General features: G+C 36.4%; 1 protein-coding gene across 1 annotated transcript in view; it reads right to left on the bottom strand.

Annotated features, from left to right (window-relative positions):
• The window catches only part of col14a1a (collagen, type XIV, alpha 1a), a 119,841-nt gene that overhangs the window by 18,472 nt on the left and 78,427 nt on the right, over positions 1 to 22,942 (bottom strand). The window contains exons 32-40 of the mRNA XM_041988851.1: positions 22,418 to 22,560; positions 21,427 to 21,536; positions 16,045 to 16,194; positions 14,020 to 14,097; positions 13,051 to 13,137; positions 8,851 to 8,904; positions 6,511 to 6,606; positions 5,975 to 6,028; positions 378 to 431 (exon numbers count right to left, since the gene is read on the bottom strand). Coding sequence (XP_041844785.1) covers positions 378 to 431; positions 5,975 to 6,028; positions 6,511 to 6,606; positions 8,851 to 8,904; positions 13,051 to 13,137; positions 14,020 to 14,097; positions 16,045 to 16,194; positions 21,427 to 21,536; positions 22,418 to 22,560 — 826 coding nt within the window. The remainder of the gene's footprint in view (positions 1 to 377; positions 432 to 5,974; positions 6,029 to 6,510; positions 6,607 to 8,850; positions 8,905 to 13,050; positions 13,138 to 14,019; positions 14,098 to 16,044; positions 16,195 to 21,426; positions 21,537 to 22,417; positions 22,561 to 22,942) is intronic.

Genomic DNA, 22,942 nt, shown 5'->3' with positions numbered 1-22,942 from the left:
ATTGTCAGGTTTCAGAAATATTTTTCAAGTGCATATTTTAAAACAAATTCCCAATTTTTACTCCTTCCTTTGACCTGCCTACTTTCTGAAGAAAAGTTTTGTTCAAATATTGGGGGATACTACAATCATATGGTCAGCAGAAGAACATGTCAGGTTTATAAAGTATTTCTTCTCCATAATATATTTTTTTATTACTTGGTAAGAGCTGCTCTTAACTTTTACTTTAAGTCTTAAAACACCCCAGCTGACATGAAACACATCTTGGGCAGTTCAAATTTAATGAATTCATGAACTAGAACATTTCTACTGTATATAATACTGTGCATTCCTGAAGACTACCAAAGCACTCAGCAAGGAAAGGAGCAATAAACTCTTACCCTCGCTCCTGGAGGACCATCTCTACCAGGAGAGCCGGGACTTCCAGGAACACCCTTAAAAAAATCAAACATATTTGGATTAATCAAACTATACACATTGAAATTACTATAGTGCACAGTATAACTTTGAGTTGGTGGGGGGGAAAAAACTGTTTTAAACTGCCAATCTTTAAAAAAAAAAAAAAAAAAAAATCATACATTGTCATACATCTTATAATGATCATATATATACACACAGACAACCAAAAGTCAAAAGGTCAAAATAGCTAATGGTTTGCTGTCTTGCTAGACAATGATTTGACAGCAGTGAATATGAATTTGATTTACAGAGAACTGACATCTGACCCTCTGCACACAGTCTTTGCACTGGTAGTCGACCCTGCTGCTCCATCTCCTGTCCCATTTCCCCTTCATCCACCTCTCCACAGGTCAATGCACACAGCCAATTCCAAAAAAAGAGTCATAGATTAAGTGTTGAGGTGATTTATCTATGCACTTCAGTATTAGTGCAAGGCTCATAAAACAGGACAGTTAACACTGTTAAAAGTGCTACAAATTACAGGACAGGGTCGCAGAGGACATGTCTCACATGATTAATGGCGTGCCGTTGTTCAGATGTTGGCTGACGTGCACTCTCCCACAATATCCAGAGTGATATTTCTTCTGTTACTTTCACCTACGTATCTACAAACTTCAACAGATACTTGTAGCAGGGAAATAAGCCTCCACATCTGCACAAAAAACACAGATGCTAACAAATACACTGTCTATAATTAAGTCAAAAAGAATATAATTATTATAATTATAATAAATAAAAAAACATGACCAAGCGACAAGAATGTTTGTACGTTTTTCAAGGAAAATAGGGAAAAAAAGGAGTCAGATTTTTAATCTTGGCATAAGTTTTCATTTAAAATTCTTGAAAAGTAAGAGAAAATAAAGACACACCAATTATGAAATTAATTATGAATTCAGTGATCAAACATTCTGTTGTTTTTGTTCAGAAACAACAGCCAAGATTATTCTTGATGCAAGTACTGACATAACATGACACACCTGACTCAAATAGATCATTAAGAGGCTTGTGCAGAACTTGACAAGCTGTTGGAGAACCATTTCATTTGAATCAGGTGTGTTGCAGCAAGGAAACATCTAAAACCTGCAGGACACTGGCCCAAGAGGTCCAGAGTTGGTGATCCTTGCTCTAGCATGCATGCACCCCCAAGCTGGACTGACAGCAGACCATTCCATCCTCTCCACTTCCTAATTGTTGGGGTACTTTGTGGGGGAGAGTGTTGTCGTCCTGGAGGATGGAGTTAGGTCTAGAGGTCCCAGATTCTGGTGACATGGGATCGGTACTGGCTCCAGAATCTCCCTCCAATATGTCTGTCCATTAAGTCATAACTGACACACACCTGGTAACACTTGAATCTCAAAACAAGAATGAATACCAGCAGGAGAATATTGCAGAGGATTTTGAGCAGCACATTTGGCTGTGCTGCTCATTCTGTACAAGTTATACCTCATTGTAAAGGTGACTAATCAAGGCTAAGGCAATATGGTCTTCCTTAATGCATATAATCGACTGGAGTATTTGAGTAATTAAACATTTTTTTTAGCTGTTTTTATCTGAATGCTTTTTTAATACACAAGTGTAAAAACTTCAAAGAAAGATTGAACTCAACAGTGCAGATGGCTGTGATACAAAACATTGCTCAAGGATGATGTGTGTGCACACATATACACACAAAGTTTCTCACGCCCCAGCCAAGAAGCTTCAGATTAGGAATTGAGTCAAAGAGAGGCAGTTGCATATATCTGCACCAGATCTACAAGGTAGACTAATCTTAATTACCTTACACACTAATAACAACCTCACTCCTCTTTTAGACAAAACAAAAAGTATTAACTGATAACTAACACACGCACAAATACACTGATAAACCGAGTTAAACTGAAAGATGAAAAGGATTGAGACACAAACATGATCCACTCCAGGCTATTCAATGCAGCTGCATTTTTCTCCGCCAGATTAAAAAAAAGGTGGTGAAAAGACTGGTGTCAAGGTTACGTTGTATTTAATGCAGGAGGGAACACAAAGAGAGAGAAGCAGGAAAAAGAGAAGAGAGAGAGAGAAAGGTAACTGATGCTTTAGAGTTGTGAAATCCTCTGTGGTCCCTCATATATTACAAAAAGGGCCTGGAAGCTACTATATTCCCCCACTGCGCCACACACAGCCATTCATATTCCTCTCTGTGACAAAACACATTATTACTCAGTAATACATTGCAGCGCAGGGCAGCACTGCCAGCTTTTATTAATAAGACTATGCAGGCAAAGAGAGCTAGATAGTGCTGCATAGAGAAGTGTTGCAGTTTTCTGTTCAGAGATTAGTTGTTCCCACCTCATGAGAGCTGGCTACTGTTGCTCATATAGATGAAGCCTGTCTAGCAGAATCAAACATTGTGAGTATTGTAGTCTCATTAAATCCTCACAAAACCGAAAAAAAAATTACTGATTTAAAAATACAGAAAAGTCCCAAAAAAAAACAACAAAAAAACAAAAAAACAACAAAACAGTCATCAGGCAGATGATTTTCAACAGCACAGCCAGCTGTCTTTAATGATGCTTTTGCTGATGACAAGGACTGCACATCAAGCAATTATGAACAATTATGATGCCCTGATTCAAAAGACTAAATCAGCATTAACATAAGCCCTGAAAGTATTTTTTTAAATAATTATAGCTACTTGATGGTCAAAGAAAAGCAAAGAAAAGTCATCACTGACATGTATAGGAGAACTTAAACATGTGGAAAGATGAAAGAATGATAAAAAAAACTAACTAAACAGTAAAATAAAAAAAATAACACCATGGCTCTTTTTCTACCAGAGTTGTTCCTTGGTCCCCAAGCCTTTGCTTTTAGCTGCACGTCATAGAAAACTTTAGAGAAGCTAAATCTGGTCAAAATGGATCTTAAGTTAATTGATCCATCCATTCTATCAAGAATCTAACTCAGAGGAACTGTTGAATTTTCTTATCCTAAAATGTGAAGGCCAAAGGAAGGTAACTACCTGGTTTCTAGTCTATCACTGAGCTACTAAAAGACACAATAAAAAATAATATTTAGTCTTCAATAGCAAATGCAACTAGATAAACACAATAATCAAAAAAGGATTGATGGTCATTGCAGAGCTGGATTTTCTCAAAGCTTGACATGTTTTATTTCTGTTCATTTTCTCATGTTTGATAAAAGCTACCACATCTACAACAGGCAGACTGTAGGGCAGATAGTGTTGCATCAGGACAACTTTGACACAGTCTGAGTAAAAGGCTATAAGCTGTAAGACCTCTGAGGGATGCTGGCTCCCAAATTCTCCTTTTTAAAACATAAAATCAATTGAAATTTAGAAAAAATAAATGTGTTGTGACATTTAAAAAAAAAACAAAAAAAAACAAAACAAAAACAAAACAGAAAACAAGGCAAGACCTTAAAACTGACTGATGGAACAAAGTGAAAGGATGGTAGAGCTAATTTTCAGTGCATGACGCTATATTTATGGTCAAACTACAACACTGCAAACCACCTGAAAGAGCCCACAAACCCAAGATCCACTCACACAGACTGACTGACTCACTGAGTTAAGAATGATTACTTCCCACTGTTGTGGGAACACACATCTGTTAACTGCAGTACTTTTGGGTAATACATTCTTAATAAAACATTCATAATGTCAACAACTCTTAAACCAGACTTAACTTTAGGTAATAGTCTTTAGTTAAAAAATCTTTCAGAAGTTAATGTAAGTAAATCTAATATCATCTGAAATGAAAGATACACATGTAGGTTTAGACTGAATAACAAAAAACATTTAATTGTTTGTCTTAAAGAATCTGCACCATGCCAGAAGTGGCCAGATGTGAAACAAATTTAGAAAAAATATTCACTGTGCATCAGTTGACATCAACAGTGTGTGTTTGGATGGCAGCGAAGGAGAAAAACTAACGTACAAGAATGCATAAAAAACTTTCTTACCACGAATCCCCCTCCACAAAGAATATCATCTCCTGCTGCTAAGTTATTAGAACACTGATTCTGTCAATGCTGGTGTCCAGGGCTACTTGGGAGAACACCATAAAATTTATTCAGCATTACTCTCATTGGTTCACTGCCCAATAATTGAGACACCAGTAATGATTATTCACATCTCAATGATTCCATTAGATTGTTCTTTGTCTCACTCCATGTGTGGGTTAGCAGTCGTACCCTCCACCTCCACACATGCCCATCTCCTCGTCGCCTCTCCTTCTCTTCTAGCATTCTCACTGATTCACATTATGTAGCTCCATGTCCATTAGTACAAAAGATACACTATTAAAAAAAAAACTGGTAAGCACCCTATCCACCATACACCATCAAACCAGCATGAATAAAACTGACAGCTTATAGAGAAACGCTTGAACTGGAACCTATCTTTACTAAAGGTTCCCCAAAACAGCTATATCCTTAGAATTAACAGAAATATTAACATGAAAAACTTACCATATAAACACAATAAATAACCCAAACTGTATGAATTTGCCCCACAACTTTCCCTTGATCCCATACCAACTATAACTTCTTTTCCCTGGAGCCAACCAAAGGTAGGTGAGTCCCTGGAGAACTCTTTTGTCCACATACAACTCCTGAGAGACAGAAAAAGCTGGAGGCGAGTTTAAGAATGAAACAGCAAGCTTTCCTAACGTCTACTTATAAGTTTATCTTATCTAAGGGAACCAGTGCACTGTTTCGTAGCTGCTATTTCAGTACATCAAAACCACTTCATGTCTACCTTGTCTTCCCAGGTGAACCTGACAGGCACACACACACACACAGACACAGAAACACACACCATCCATGAATCAATACACTAATTAATTTGAAACCCTCTGTGTGGTTGTTTACCATTAAAGTAAAATAGATAAAAATGTGTTTACCGATGAATCATTACCATAGTGGTCATAATTGCAAATCAGTATAGGAACAATGATGTAAGAGCAGCTCACGGTGACAGCACTCTTATCTTGTTCATTAGTTTGTGTCTTCATAACTCAAACAGATGATGTTGTATGTTGGGGATTGACACAAACAACTTTGGACAGAGAGGGTACTCTTGATTTCAGCTTCTAATAAAATTAATTTGCATGTCTCTGAGCCTGCAGGCACATGTTACTTTATTGATAATAAATCTAAAGTTAATTTGTATTCAGTACACATAAACACCACTAACTAGTAAGGATTTGTCTTCTTTAAACACGCAGGATGGCCTAATAGCAGCATGGCCCCTACTTCCTAACAACGAACAAACAAACATACAGGTATGTCAAGTTAACAAGTTTATTAATTTTTGGACATTTTTGTCCCGTAAACCACTGACTGGTTATAACCACATTACACTTGGTTTCTTAATCTTAACTAATAACAGTGTAACAGAGCCCTGTGTATCAGGCTAATTGTAAAATCTTTCCTCCTCTAGGTTTCACCGTGGTTAAAAAAAACCCCATCAGTGATCCACCATTATGTCTTACCACCATGACCTTCTGGAAAATGTTCTTACCATTGGTCCGGCTGGTCCAGTCTCCCCCCTCTCCCCCCTCTCCCCAGGAGCACCCTGTAAAAGAAATAATGTCACTAGATTAAGAGTACATTTGTGGTTTTACGGCAAGTTAAAAGGAAAGGATCTTCAACTTGCAGTAAAATTGACATTAGTTATCTTATTAAACTGCCCAAAGCAACACCAGCAGGCTTCAGCATTTGGGGATAATCTTACAAATGTCTGGAATTCTGTTTGGTGAATATATCAACTATTTTCATCTTACATCTGTAGATCTCCGTCAGATTCCAACTTAATTTATTTTGAGACACTTAGGAATCACAAAACTTTAGACTCCTTTTTTGTCTCAAACCAAGATTTAGTTTTCTTCTATCTATCTATCTATCTATCTATCTATCTATCTATCTATCTATCTATCTATCTATCTATCTATAGATCAAGTGTAATTTTATGTAAGCCTTAATTGCAAAATCACTTAAAGAGTTCCAACATGTAATACTGGATTCATGAAAATATATTATATACAACTACAGACTTACAGGGGGTCCCTGAATAGAGAGTCCACTTGGTCCCTGTGGACCAGGTGGTCCTGGAGGTCCTATGGGGCCAATTTCACCTGTAGGCCCTTGAGGTCCCTGTTAAAACAAACAAACAACAGCCAAATTAAGCCAAAGTAGTAACCTTTAATGACACAAGTTACACTTACTATAGTAGTTATAGAAATAAAACATTGGATTTAAACTTTAAAAACACAAGACTGTTACTGCTGGCAGCTGAATTGATGAATGGGTGAATGCCAGGTACAAAAAACATAAATTCTGATATAAACTTCCCTAAAATTAACTCAACAGACAGGTCTGTAAAGCATACTTATTGGGTATAAAAAAGAAACTTATCAACAAGTTGTTGAAAGTTTGTTTAACATTGTTACTTCACATAATTTTATACTATATTACTTTATTTTAGGACCCTCTCAGCAACATCCTGGACTCCTTGTGGTTAAGACTGTATTCTAATAACTACAAATAAATTTTATTTAAAAGACATATAGTTATTAATTGTTTGGCAGGATTGTTTATTTAAGAGATAATTAATGTGTGGTTACCTAAATAAATTTCTAACATTCTCAGCACATACTTTTTCCAAACCAAAAAAAAAAAAAAAAAAAAACTAAACAAAACATGGAGTGTAGACAGAGTTCCTGCAATGGGAGCCAGAAAGGAGAAATTCCTGCAAACTATAACTGGTGTGGCTTGTTGGTTCAGTGGCAGCAGTAGCCAAAACAATCTCTACTCTAAGCTATATTTATTGTTTTACTATTCGACCTTACAGGTTCAAGGTGTCTCTTATTCATGCAAATAACCAAAAGAAACCATGGATCAGATATTGCATACACAAAAAGGAGTGAGAATGAAAAGAAAAACTCAAATGTTTTATATCAGGTTAAACAATAAATATGACTAAAACATGGCACCAAGCTATCTGTAGGATTGAAAGATGGCTGAAATTTATATAATTTATATTTAATTCCATATCTGAACAGTTTATCTTTACTGGTTTTGCAATAAGTGCACACTCAGGTAAAAAAAAAAAAAATAAAAAAATACAAAAAAAGAAAGTTCATGGCCTCTCTGGTGCAGACTAATCCAAATATTTACGTAAAAGTGGATGATTGTGTAAAAGTACAAATGCAAAGTACAACAACAATGATGCAGCGGACAAGTTGAAATTTTTCCACTGAACTGAATGTACAAGCCAGGCCAGAAATTTCCATCTCAAAGTGAACACTATTATATACATCAAACATACACAATCTTTATGGGAAAAACTGCAAGAAATTAATTTGTTTCCTTTTTGGAAAATTTTAGGGCAAAACATGCAAGGTATTAAGCAGTGGGAGGACCACCTCCCACGGGGGGACTGAACTCTGCCTGTGCATGTCTGAGCAGATGTGGCAGAATATATGCTGCTTCTTTCAAAGAGGAAAAGCTAATAAATGTATTTAAAATATAATATTAAATGACACCCAAGGGAACTGTGCTGAGAAATTCCCAGCTGCGTCAGGCCATGTGCCGACCGTCACAGCTGTATGATTTGCAACAGTTCGGAAGAGACTACCATAATAACACTGTAAAATGTGTGCTAAATCTTTCACTAATGGTCTAAAGCAGGTTTTTGGCTTAGTTTATATTACAGACTGAATTGTAACATTGGTGATCAGTCTGTCTTTAGCCTGCAGCCAAAAGGAAGATGAGAAAAGTGGGAAAAGCTGATAAGGTTTTTTTGTGTTGTTATTTATTTTTTTTAATTTTTTTATTTACCTCTTTCTACTTTAAAGTACTTCACATTCTGATGGCATCACGCCTGCTGGTGAAAAGACTCCTATTGATGTCTAGGAATCGTTTTACCCATATAACCTCTACTTTTATCATCTACCAGTTAAGGAGAGGTTAAGTTTTGTTCTGTCCTTGGATGAAGACGAGAGTACCAGCAACTGCAGATTATACTCAAAATAGTGTTATGTTTTCTCTATTAATTTTATTAAGGTGAAATTTTCTAACAAACCTCCTTTTTGCCAGAGTTCAGCCTAACTTAACTTTGACCATCTCAAAGTTAACTTATTTATCCATAAAAATCATAAAAATCACGACAGCTTTCCCAGTTTATACCCACAATAATGTTGGCCTATTTCTTTCCACATAATACACCCCAACTTCATGGCAAAATCCAATCTCAGCACCTGATTACTGTGAGCTCTAGGGTGATTTTACTACCTCACCTTACAGCGTACTACATCATAGTGAAAGATTTGAGACTGATTATGCTGACACGTCTGCAGAAAAAGAAAGTGGCTCAGGGTTTATATGCGTTTCACAAACCGTCACGCCTGGCTCTCCTCTGTCTCCTCTGGCTCCCCTTATGCCTGGACCGCCCTGAAACAGATCAAAAACACAATGCAACAAAGCCAACAAAGTTAAGGTTTGCAAAACCAGAATAATGGCTGACAAAAATACTAATAATTCTCTTAAGCATGTTTAGAACTATAATGACAGTGGAGCCCTGCATGTCTCACATACGAATGGTTTATGGCAATGATGATTCAAACATCATATCGCTATAAACTGTCCTTTAAGCTATGCACTTTATTACACTACATCTGTGATTCACAGCTGGAATCTGAAGGCATAAACCTTGGGATGATCTCTCTAGGCCTGGGGTTTATCCAGGGGCAAACAACACACATCTGTTTATCATTGCCCTATTTGGGACATATTCTTTTCCTGTGTTTGCTTAAATAAGTTTCCTCTAGGAACTGAGGCAGCCGGATTGTTCTTTAAGTACTCAGCCAGAAGGGGAAGGCCAGGAGGATTACAAGAAGAGACATACAGAAGCAGTAAAAGCAAAAGCACAAGCATAATGGATGAATTGCATTGTATATGCTTTCTTAACAGTTTTACTCCAGATTTGATCTCATCTGACTTAATGACACCAATATCAGTTTCAATTATTTTTACTTGACCCAAGTTTTAAATTTGTCGAATTGTTTTACTTGTCAGGATTCATAGGCTCCATCATTTTTATCCTTTTAAAACAGTTTGCTGAGTAAATGAGAGTTAGACTGAACACAAGATGTGTCATCATTGACAGTATTACAATAATACAACTGCAATAATAAATTGTACTTGCATTACAATTGTAATAAAAAAAAAAAGCTAAACAGGATATTTATTTTTTCAGCTTTTTCTACCACATCACACTGTTTGGTACCAACTGATGATACTTGATTCTTTAGATTCTTTAGAAATTAGATGTTTCAGCCCATGCACAACAACTGTAAATTAATGGTACCTACAATAAATGATCCTGTTCATCAATACAGTACTTTGTTTTTGTTGCTTCAATTAATTCTTCTAAACAGTATAAGCCTACTAATTTTTTAGGTGCATTAAAACCTGCACAGAAACTGAAATTACCTTCCAGCAGCAACAATAGAAGTAATTACGTTTGGATTTGTGCATGGAGCTTCAATGATGATTGAAAAAACAAGCAATGTGATGCAAAAGGCAAATTTACATTTTTAAAATAAGCCTCAAACAGCATGGGCCCTGTTCAGTTGTAACAAATAGAGAAGGCAGGTTGAGCATGCCTTGCTTCCCTTAATTCTAGTTTGATTGTTGACTGATGTTCAGTATTGAGCTGAGTCTGAGTCAAATCAGACGGCACAGATTGCAGGTCAGCTGAAGCAATCAATATTATGAGAAACAGAGAAAACTGAAGAGGTCTGCTGCTGTATAAAAGCAGGAAAAGGCAAACATCTCGCAGAGATTGGAAAAAAAATCTGAATTACTCCCAGAAGAAAAATAAACAATATTGTTTTGAAACCTGTGTCCAATATGTGCAGTGGAGAACAAAAAGTTTGGAATATTAATTGTAACACTTTCTAAAAACTTGTCTTCTTTTTGATAAGAATATTTTGGTCCTTCAATCTATGATCAGACATTTTCTGGATGTGCTTTAATAATTCAGTGATTTGTCATTTACCTCTTTGTTGTCTTTTACACTACTTTCTGTGTAGATGTATGAAGTATCCAGAGGTGGAGCTAGATTTTTTTGGGGGTAGCCAGAGGGTGGGCAAGACTTTATCGGGGGGGTTGCAATAAGAAAGGAGGAAATGTGTTCCTTTCTCTAACACACACTCACATACACTGCTGTGGTAACTGTGGTCACATTAGAGAGGCATGAGAAAAAAAACATATTTACATTAATAATCTAGATCAGTGGTATACTTGGAAACCATTAAAAAGCCATGGACCCCTGAATGTTTAAATCTTGGGGGCCCCTTGCTGAGGCCCTAGGCTGGGAACCACTGATCTAGATCACCAAGTGTTCAAAAAGGTCCATAGAAGGGTTGGGGCAGCTGACACTGGGGCTGGGCTCTCTTTAGACCTGATCTGCATCCTTTCTCTTTACAAAAAAGTCACAAATATCTGCCTTTCTGTCCTTTATCTCCATTCTCATATCTTCCTATACAAAACAAAACTGGTTACAAGGCCTTGCTAGCTTCCTGTTTAAATTAAAATGGATCATATACCTCTAGCTTAGTCAGCAATAAGTAACATGGATCCTGAGATACTCTGAACATTCTTTATGGTTTATTTTCAGCTCAAATGTAAAAATTGATTAACTGAGTTGATGTGTTGTTTCTAAATAGTGCTACTATTTAACTAGGTTAGCACTGCTACGTAGCATCAGGCTAACATTTAATTAATAGCCTTACATAACATTAGTAGTTGTACATAGTGATGAAATCACTTCTAGAAATGTACAGCCAAATTTAAATATTTTTAGATTATAAACCTACTTTAAAATTGACTTAAAACTGGTGTTTTGACACTGGTGATCCATGCATGTCGGGAAAGACATTTCTATCCTCCTCCAGTGACCTATCAATCCGATTGCAGAGGTGACCAGCACCACCCTGGCCACCACTCTAGTTCTGCACCTGAAAGTATCTTCACAGATTTATATATTTGCCTTTATTCACACTCATTGGTGTCATTGAGTTTCAGCCATGTAATAACACATTTTGTATATATGCATTGTTTATTTTAGTCTTAAGATGCCAAAAGTTTTCATGACTGTAGAAAGCTTGTCTTCCTCAGAGGACAAAGTACATTTCTGTAAAATAAGCAGTTCATTGTAAATATGCTTACACCAAATCCCCTGACAGTTTAAGCCTAAAATACCTACCATTTAGTCATTCAGCTATTCATCTAGACCAATGTGCTGTAGTTAAAATGAGAATTAAGAGGTCCCTATATTTCAGAAATGAGTGAGGAACACAGTGAGACTGAGAAACAGAGAGGAATAAAGTGATAATAAAAGCAGAAATAAAGCCTAAAGCATTGAGAGAAAGTGGAAGCAAGAGAAAAGTGAGAAAAAAAGAGAGAAAGACTAAAAAGCTGAAAGTTAAGCTTCTATACTATATTGATCTAATGCTCCAAGGGAAGTGAAAAGATGGAGGCGACACAGACAGTAGAGAGAAAACTCAAGAGACAATAGAAATGTGCAAAGTTCATCAACTTTTTTTCCAGTCAAATACAGTATTTTAGAACTTATTCTGTCTAGAACGAAGTTAAAGATTTTTTTTTTGTCACACAAAAAATTAATGTCTAAAATGATGATGATAAATGCATCTGGTGCAGAAATGTAAATTTACAGACTAAACAAAGCTAAAAACAAAACTCGAGGAGAGGGCTGCAATCTGGATACAGCTCTGCAGATAAGTAGATCCCGCTCCACAGATACTGAAGTCAATCAGGGGAATTTTAATCAGCTGTGACAAATTAAATCACCTTGTAAATTAGTTACCTGAACTTAACCAGTGCTGATGTACACAAAACATGTCCTTAGTTCCCAGTTGCAGACGGAGGAAAAAAAAATCCCAGGAAAGAGAAAAAAGGAACAATAATTCTCACACTTCAAATAGGCTCATTTAGTTGCCTTCATTTTACAACTTTCTTCAGATTTGCCCTGCTGCTGTGTGACAGGAATAAATCCGCTCAACATACGCTCATCCTGACTTTACAGCTGCTTCTAAAATCAGAATAGAAACTGTTTTCAGGTGTTGATTTAAGTGAATGAGAAATCTTTTGATTGTGTATAGATGACAAATGCATAGTGTCTTTAATGCAAATGCATTTTGCCCTTTCTTCTTACATTTCACATTCAGCAGCAATATTACAGCATAAAATAAATTAAACTTATTTTTTAAAAGATTCACGGTGAATATACTTTTTCAAAGAGCTTTTAGATTTTTGCCAGCAGTGTCTTGTCTTTTTTGTTTTGGAAACTTCTAAAAAGTTTAATCACATCGTAAGATCACAATCACATTGTAAGATTTAAGAGCTGAAATCTAAATTGTAAAAGAAGGAAGTGAAACAGAAAAAAAAAAGTAATACAAAAAGCAAAAGGTTTCCTCAAAAGCCCCAGAGAGACAAACACTTTTGGATTGAAGGAATGAATATGGAAGAGAATAAATAATAAAACTAAGAATAAATTAATTAAAATATTCTTACAGGGGGTCCTGATGGTCCCGGAGGTCCTTTGCTGTCCTGGGAGCATGTGCAAGCATGAGGCAAAGGAGGGCACTGCTCTTCAACTCTCTAAAAACATACAGACTTAATGTAAAGATTGAGTTTGCAGTTTTTTTTTATTTATATTTCGCCCAAACATGAGCAGAGTCACAAAAACAGCAATGAAGTTAATAATGGTCAAATAAAAAAAATAACTCAGAGACTGGCAGGTCCCCTGACATGACCGGTTAGGATTAAGTAACAGCCAATCTGATTTAATTTTATTTTACATTCAATAATGATCCAAACAATGATGACATGCTGCTCTGGCCCTTTCCTGCAAGTTTTAGATGATTCCCTGCTTCAACACACTTGATTTTATATTAAATGGATCCAATAGCGCGTTGTTGGGTTCTGCACAATGACCCATTATTTTGAGTCAGATGTGTTGAGGTGAGGAAACATCTAAAATTGGCAGGACAGTGGCCCACAAGGGCTGGAGATTCATAGCCCTGATCTACAATTACTTAGCAGTAGAGAAGGCCTGGATGTAATGGTAAAAATGCATTGTTTTTTCAGGCAAGCACAGGTAAGAGAAGTTAAAAAACAACTGATCTTAATTAGAGGAAACTTTCTCAGTAACTCAGCTGTAGTGACAGTTTATCCTCACAGCACCATTAATAATGAGGTATTATTAGCATCAGGTTCATGGTGCTGCTCCACACCAGATTGTACTGGTGTGCATTTTACAAATGTACCTATATGTTTGTATTTTATTGCTGCAGGTAATAACCGATAATTAAAGAATATGCCCACTTGACTTGTCACAAATAGATCAGGTTAAATACACAATTTTGCTTTGATCACAACGACAATTACTACTTCAATAAGTTGATGCAGTTTAATTTCTAATACAAATGAGAGGTAATAAATTCTTTTTTCTAGGAAAGGAGTCTCTTATTAGTTTCTTACCAATGCTGGCAGCTCACAACACTTATCTCTGCTGGCCCACGAAGTGCTGCAGATGATGTCAAACATCTGGAGCTGAAACTGAAACACACACATGCAAGCATGAATACACATGCACACACTCAGCCAATTCCATTACTACTGCAAATCCAATTTTATCACTAAACATATTTCAAAACATACAGATAAAACAGGGGCAGCCTGAAATGGAGTATGATGTTATGTAGTGATGCAATTTTGGGATTTTCCTGTGATCATAAGAAACAAGAAGAGATTTTGGCTGCTGCCTCCTGTACGGTCACTAATGAGCAGCAGGAATGCATGGGAGGACAGATACATGAAGTGAGGCTGATAGCTTTTACAAACAAAACGTTCTGAATGATACACTGTGGGCCAGAGTATGAATTAGGTCATGAGCTAAAAGTATCTCTAGTTGAACTTAAAAATCAAAAATTGTAGAAGGGTCCTGTTCAAACGCCCTTCAGCAGAGACACAGTTTACATCGTAGTAAAATTTTCCATTCATTCATATTATCATCCATACTGCTGCTCTATGTCAGACTTAATGATCATATAATATTTTCATCAGATACACATAAAAAAAATATATGGAATAGCCCTTTTTACTCTAAAACAAAGTGAAACACCTTTAAACACATTTAAAGCTGAACACAAATGACAGCACAAGATACATGACAGCAGTTTTGGGTAGGATTCAGTTGGCTGATGGAAAACTGTTTCTTTCTGCTGCTGTATTACTTCCCCAATCATTATATTACCTATTATCTAAGAAGATGGATTTGCTGCAAGGTAATGCTTACATCAGAATAACAGGCCATTCTCTTGTTAAAAAAGCAAACTTGACTTGGGCTTCCTGTCTTTAATTTAATGAAGTTAAAGTAAAAAAAAAGCCATCAGATGTTAAATAATACCACAAATAGTCTAAATCAATTACAAAGTGTCAGGAGATCAATGTAAGCTTGAATTAGATGTTTATAACTGATAAAGTGTGACTGGCTACCCTGCTGAATATGTCTGTAATGGTCTTTGTAATTAAGTTCCTTCTCTTTCAGCTTTACAGGGGGCTCCTGATTTAAAAGCCTGGCACTTTGAGCCAAGCTGTAATCAGTGTAGAGCCCTAGAGTTACAGACTGCTGTGATAATTTTGGAGTTATCACTTATGTAATTATTTAAATTTTGACAAAAAAAAAAAGGATTTACTGTGTTTTGTAATTGTCTTCATTAAGTCATCACTTGAAAATCCATTTATTTTTGTGTTCGTAGTCTTTTGATAAAAAGAAATACTGCTCATTGTGGAGTCAGACTTCATTATAGGGTGAGTCAAAGAAAATCAATATAAGTGGTTAATTCCTTTTTTATTTGGCTAAAATTACAGTTTATTTTCTAAAATATATTAAGATATAAAAAACAAGCCTCCCTCTTTACTGACCAATCAAGGGCAATTCAGTGTGGAAAAGACTATTTCCTGTTTCCATTTAAACAAAACCCATTCAAATGCATTTTAAAGTCAGTAATTTTCTTTGTATTTGCAGAAGCCCAGGATATCTCACATTCTTGCCTTTCTGTGTCTGAATACAGCACAGCTAGAAGAGTCTATATATGGCACTTTTTACATTTCCACTAGCAATAAATAAAATGAACTCCCACTGAGTGACTCACTGAAAAGGCTGTGGATATTTATGGTTATCATTTTACTGGCCATAATTGTTTCACACACACTGACAGCAGACCGAAGGAGAAATATAGAGTAAAATATATAATAATTTCTTTTTTTTAGTTTTGCCAATGATTTTTACCATACCACTTCACCCAAACACCACATATGTAATATAGATATGTGCTGGGTAGTGCACAGCATGGACATTCTTCACTGACAATAAGCCCTTCTTAATATCATTATTATTTCTGTAAACACTAAAAATTCAGCCCACAGACCTTATATATACTTCCCTGTCAAAATAATCCTCATTAGTGTTTTACAGTGCTTCAAAATAGTATTTATACTGACTGGAGCAGAGCTGTTTCTGGACCGGACCATCCTCCCCAGAATCTCCACTCCATCTGTGGTGATGTTTCCGGCTGCGCTGACTGATTTCTCTCCAACTAGAGAACAGTCTAACACCACCTTCACCGACGTCTTGCTTATGGCGACATGCAGCTGTATGGCAGAAAGACATTCAAGTGCATTATAAATCAGAATTGTCTGAGTAGCAAAGCCATATGATACAAGTAGAGTTAATAAGATGTGGGGAAAAAAAATAACTGGTCATTTGGTTTGGTTATTGAATTGTTAAAATTATGAAAAAATGTGTTTCTTTAACATTTAAATAATTTGAGAGAAATAATGCAGAGTCAGTTTCCATTAAGTCACCATGATTCATCACTATTCATCAGATTCAGTACCACTGTCAAATATATGTCACCTGGCACAAACACAAACAATTGAAGGTTTTGAGTCAGAAAGAGTAGAAACACGTTTTATGAATAGGTCAGAATCTAAAACAATGGGCTGCATTGTAAGTGTGCATTCCCCAAATATATGTATATGTATATGTATATGTACACTACCATGCAAAAGTTTGGGGTCACTTCCCTATTGAATCCCATGGCAAAGTGACCCCAAACTTTTGAACGGTAGTGTATATAATTTATTTTAAATATATATATATATATAAAATAAATTAAGTGTACAAGCAAAAAGGAAACACAAATTGCCAATCTAGTCAGAGTCCTGGATGTGTGTGAGCTAAAATTGCCAACTCAGTGGAAACCACAACCAGAGCCTTTAACCATCACATTTAGCTGGTTGTACAGCTAAGAAGAAAGGAAAGCTGCATTCAGATGGAGGACAGTAATAAACCGGGCCATTAGTGTCTGAACATTTGCTTTTGCTCATCCTCACCAAAAATGAGTATTTATTTTAAAGTCATATACACCTCAAGAAGCACACAAAAGCAGGTGAAGCTGGTTTAGTTAGACAAAGTTTATATTTGGGTGACGTCCAAGCTGCTGCTCTGTAATGACTTTCTGTTTGCAGCCTCCACTCTGCACACTTCAGTGGGCATGATGTGTGCTGTACTTTTGTGACATAAACATGATGAAAATCCTCCAAGGTGCAGACATTTTGCTGGTATTTTGTGGCATTAAGTGGATTCAGTTAAGGTTAATGTTAGTGGTTTGGGAACGAATGTAAGGCAGTAAAATGTCTATGGTATAAAAACATGTGTGTGGGTGTATGTGTGTGTGTGTGTGTGCGTTTGTGTCCTTTAGGTCATAGCTAGCTCCTCCATTAACTCCTACATTGACTGGGACCAATTTTCATGCTGGAGGAAGCTTATATCCTGAATATTTCTTTTGTTTATTTTGTTGGTATTTTCATAAAGTTTTACCATTTTTTTGATGCAGTTCTCCTTCCAGCTATTTTTTCTGTCCAATACTCCATTTGCTGAGACCTAAACTTTGTATAAGCAATCAAGCTGAATTATCAATGTGGGGTAAAAGCAACATTACATTAACACTACAGCTTGCCAGACTTACTGATAAAGGTCACCTGAACAAAAAGAATGTCAGAATGTCTGTTAATCAACATAAATCACTTATGTCCACATAAGTACAAAAACAGTCAACTCATTATCAGTGATTTTATCAGTATCTGAGAGCAGGGTAAATAAAGAGTTATACAGATTTAGATTTTCACATTCTTGCTTTCATAAATGCTTGACTTTGAGGGAATTTTTAACATTATAAAATGTTTTTTTTTTCTTTTTGTTAATCCGAGACACATGAAGATGACAAGTGACAAATGTCAAAACTGAGGCATTGGAATGTTGTGACATTTAGGCATAAAACAAAGAAATAACAAACGTAATAAGGATAAAACATAAGGAATGCAGCTAGCATTTCACTTTTTTGCTTTTGTTGTGAGAAAAGTGCCTTGCCAAGGACACAATGGTGGTATGACTGTGATGAAGCTGGGTTCAAATGCTTTAAACCTCCAGTTATCAGACAACCACCTCTACTGCCTTAACCACTCCCACCCCCAATGTTAGAAGATATTACAGGATTAGTAGAATTCCATACACAAAGACATAAATTTTAGTGATTCAAGATGTTTAAAGTGGTTGAATGTAGCTATCTTTAACCCAAAATTTAAAGTGCCTTGTGTGAAAAATATCATTCACACACTTTTTATATTCTGAATATTCCTAGCTCAGTAAGAGAACTGTACAATCTAACTGAAATGTTTCAGAGACAGACTATGTATAATATTACAAGTTATCTGAAAAAAATCGTATTACCCATCTGAACAGTCAGATAAACATCAGCCAAACAAACAAAGCTTCGGTCATCCAGGTCTGTCTTGTACTGCTGTACCTTCTGTCTTGTAATTGTAAGCCGCCAGCATGGATGGACACGAACAGTAAATTATGGATGAAACAGCACACTTGTAGATATTGTGTGTTGCTGTAAGCTAAAAAGCTCTAAAAGTGCTAAAGCCAATTTCCTGAATGTAAATTTTTACAGCACAGAAGGACGGCTCACAGCACCATGGGTGACTTTTTAATGTGAATCCCTTTATCATCCGGGAAGGCATGGAAATAGCATCCATACACTTCTGAAGTACAATATGGCTCTGAGCAATAAGTGAGTTATAGCAAAGATAAGTTTCACTCCTCCCTACTGTGTCTACATATTTATACCCTTTCTGTATATTTTTCTCTTTGTGTCTCAAACTCTTCATAAGTATGAACATCATTTTCTCTCCTTCACCTGTTTCTGTTTCCTCTCTCTTTCTCAGGTAGAGGGTCTGTGTGTGCTTCACTGAGGATTTGAGCGTTGACAGATCCTGCTGGGTATTCCTGCTTTCACGCGCAGTGTCTTCATATGGTAATACGTTTACAAAGGCCACACAAACAAGCCCACGCACACAAACGCTCCTCTTATGCACTTGTCATCCTGTCTAAATGGAGACAAACACTTCTACTGGTTTGGCAGTCCTCTGCATCTGTTCCCTTTCTGAACATTGTCATGTTCTCTGACAAAGACATAAAAAAAAGATAGAGCAGACAAAAGATGCAGGATGATGGACAGCTACTCCTGTACATTTTCAGAACTGAGCTAAAGAAAGACTATGAGGCTGTGGGCTGTTTTTAGTTTGTTTTTGGCAGAAATCCACAAAGAGCCCAAGTAATGAAAAAAAAAAAAAATAAAAAAAATAAATCAGTAACTCTGCATTTACATACATTGATTTGTCAAGCAAATGTTAACAATACAAATAAATGACCATTTATTTAATGAAGAAAAATGACTAATTACTACTTAGTAATTTTTATTTTATGTCAGCATATGCTGTTGATATTTCCTGCCAAAGAGTTTTTAAATGTAATTTAGTCATTTGCTGTGGCTGCTGAGTCCAAATCAATGGCATTATTTATTCTGCTGAGGCATTTTTATCATTATTCTATATCTTATTTTTTTCTCTTCTCAAGTGAGCAGAATAAAACATCCTCTGTTTTAGGAATATCATCAGAATATCTAATATTAGGGTAAATTAGGCTTAACAGTTCTGTAAAAAATCACTTTTCTATAAGATGGATGGATGGATGGATGGATGGATGGATAGATGGATAGATGGATAGATGGATAGATAGATGTACACAGCTCCATATTTGCTGACCAGTTCAGGTGTTAAAGAGATGTTCAGCAGGAACTCGTTCCGCTGGCACCACCCAACAAAGTCTTTCACCAGGACCCTGTACTCCCCCTCTTCACCCTCCCTAATACATCCAACAATTTGCAGTGTCATCAGGGAACTTCTGCATGTGGCATGTATCTGAGTTGTAATAAGGGGTCAGAGGGTGAAGAGGAGGGGCAACAGCACTGGGCCCTGATATGCTCCAGTGCTGCAGGTCAAATAGTCCAAAATTTGTTATCTGAAAGCTGTTTTATTTTATTTTTTATTATCTAGTGAATGTATGTAAGAACTAATGGCTAAAATATTTACCTTATAACCACTATAATGAAACTAGAGATGTTTCTTAAATGTTGATGAATGATACAGGTTTACTCATGCATGCTCCATAGGTATAAAACAAAAAAAGACTTTTGAAAAAAAAAGCAGTGGAGACGTAGAGACAGAGAGAAAGTCTGTCTTCAGATGCACAAACCCTTTCCACACAGCAGTGCTGACAGATCAAGAGAAAAAGGAAAGTCAGCCCAGGGACCAAGGGAAAACCACCAAACTGGCTTCACAACTTCAGCATCAAAATACAGAAGCTCTTCCAGAATTCAGTGTGTTTGCGCACAGCTTGCCACCAAGCTTCCAGCTCCCTCTGTGCCACTGTGTTGTCCAGTTTCTGTGCAGTAGTCTGAGTATTTATCTTCTGTAAAACTCTAAAGAAAGTATGTCACTGTAAAATTTGCACATGTAAACTTGACACAAAAAATAAAGAAACTTGTATTTGGTCAATTATTTTTTTGTTGTAACAAGGCTTCATGGCAATAAATCTTATACTGCTGGAAAGTCTGTTCATTTCCTATTAAAAGGTACCACAGCTGTGAGGAAAATGAATTTGTAGGATGAGCAGCAGACAGAACTGATTATGTGGGTTGCACCCATGAAAACCTTGCTAATGCCAAACAGCTTATTGTGCTAGTGACTTGTGGTTTGAGCTTCTGGGGCCCGATTGGTGCCTGATTAAGAATGTTATGTTCAGCAATGAGCCCATTTTCTACTAATGGCAGTAGGATCATAGTGTCACAGAAGACATGGAGAGCACGATGCTGATTTTTGCACTGATAATGTAACAGCTTTTGGTAGACCAGTGCAATGGTTTTGGGAGGCACCTATCCCACTGGAAAAACAAGGCTTCTCACCACTGCAGTTAATCTCAATGCAGAGAGATATCAAGATGAAATTCTGCAACCACTGGCAATCCCATATCTACATAGAATGGACTCTATCCTTCAAAATGATGGGTGACCAGCATGAGGAGTAGGTGGCAGGCTGTTGTGGCTGTGTATGATTCTTATAGGCCACTGTTAAATTAATATATCATTAAATATACAATATATGTTATTCAGACTTTAAATATCCAATCCAATAAATGACAAGAGTCAATAAAATAAACTGTTTGACATTGATAGAGAAGGTTTTTCATGGGTGTAGCCCATACACTCAACTCTGCTGCTTCACAAAACAATTTCCTTACAAATGTGGCATCATTTACAAGGGAAGTGAAGAGGTTTTCCACTAGTAAGATTTATTGCCAAGAAGCATTGTTACAACAAAGAAATAATCAACCAAACACAAATTTCTTTACTCTTTATGCAAAGTTTATATCCAAAATAAATATAATAACTTTCATCACAGATTTTTTTTAAAACAAACCTTGTGGAAGCTGCTGTGGAAGATTTTTTTTATTTCTGGTCCTTCAAAGTTAACAGTCTGGAAGTCTCCTCTGTAGTCATAGTTGAAGAATGTCAGTGTTTTTGCAGAATCTGTGGGTGGACACAGTTGGTGGCGAGGTTAGAAAAGGTTAATGTTCACATCTAGAATAAACTGTCGTTGGAAACACACTGGTTTTATAACAAAAGCGACAAGCATCCACTTTAACAAGTTCCACTGGTGAATTTCTGACATTATTTATACTTAAGTTTGTGCTGAAAATGGCAACTTTTCTTCATCATATTAACTGTGGTGTGCTTTTCATACAGAGGCAAGAAAAATGCATCAAAATCTTCACTGTTTAATCGTTTCATGGCACCATTACATTATATCTTATCTAATGACATTCATGAGAATTATGACTTTGAAATAGCACCCTGAATTGTAGTGCCATTATTAAATTGCTTGCATTTCTGTATGGCATAAGCAAATCATTTTGTCAAGAGAATAACAGAATAGTTTTCTTTGTTGCTGTTTCCTAAAACATGAAGCTCAGTGATAAATATAAAATAAAACTATTTATTGGTGTTGCCAAAGTACAAGACACAAAGATGATTTACCTTCTACTGAAATACATTAAGATCATTCTAAACACCTACCTCTGTTAAAACTCGGACTTATATAAAAACAAAGTTTTAAGAATCCAAGGGTTAACAACAATGATTAAGGCCATGGCTCTTCCTTTCACAAAAAGCCAGTACCATTCACAAGTTAAAAAGGCCTTCCACAAAAAAGTAGAAAGGGAAGTTAAAACATTTCTAACAGATACATACACAGAAGTTGTGGATAAAAATGAAACAAATGCAGCACCTCAGCTAAAATGATTGATGCTTTTGCTGTTTCGCTAAATTTGGCTTCATTGTCAACTCTGTCTAAGAAGGCAGGAGAAAGCAGAGAAGATAAAGAGGGGAAAACACAAGTAATTCAGTCTCACTGTCGAGGATTAGTCCCACCAATGGCTTTTTATCCTTGTTGAGAATTTCCCACAATGCAAAGGGTTCCTGTGGGGTGTCAGGAAGTAAGCGAAGCATCAGAGAAATGGTGTAGTCAGAGGGTAAGCCTTCAGGATGAAGGTATCTGGAGTAAAAAAAAAAAACGAAAGAAACACACACACACACACAGAGAAACAGAAAGCTTAGTAGTGTCATGAAGCCACGTATCCACTACATGTCTTTTTAAAGTTTCTTTGTCTCTTTCCAGCTGTTGCAGATGCCAGCACAGATCTTTGTGCTACCTCAGACTGACTCTGAGCATTGCAGGGAGCAATGCTCAGAGTCCCTTTTTTCAGAGTCACTTTTTTGAATAACTGCCTCCAAGCAATTCATGTTTAAATCTCAGCTTGAAGTCTGAGTGTTATTTTACTGATACGCTTCACAAGCTGAACAATCACACAACAGCAAGTTAAAATTATAGTTTGTTTACAGCATAAACTGAGAAAAAGCTCCTCTCCTATTATTAG

The sequence above is a fragment of the Melanotaenia boesemani genome, chromosome 6, assembly GCF_017639745.1.
Source record: "Melanotaenia boesemani isolate fMelBoe1 chromosome 6, fMelBoe1.pri, whole genome shotgun sequence".
NCBI lineage: Eukaryota > Metazoa > Chordata > Actinopteri > Atheriniformes > Melanotaeniidae > Melanotaenia > Melanotaenia boesemani.
This window is presented reverse-complemented; position numbering and strand designations above follow the sequence as displayed.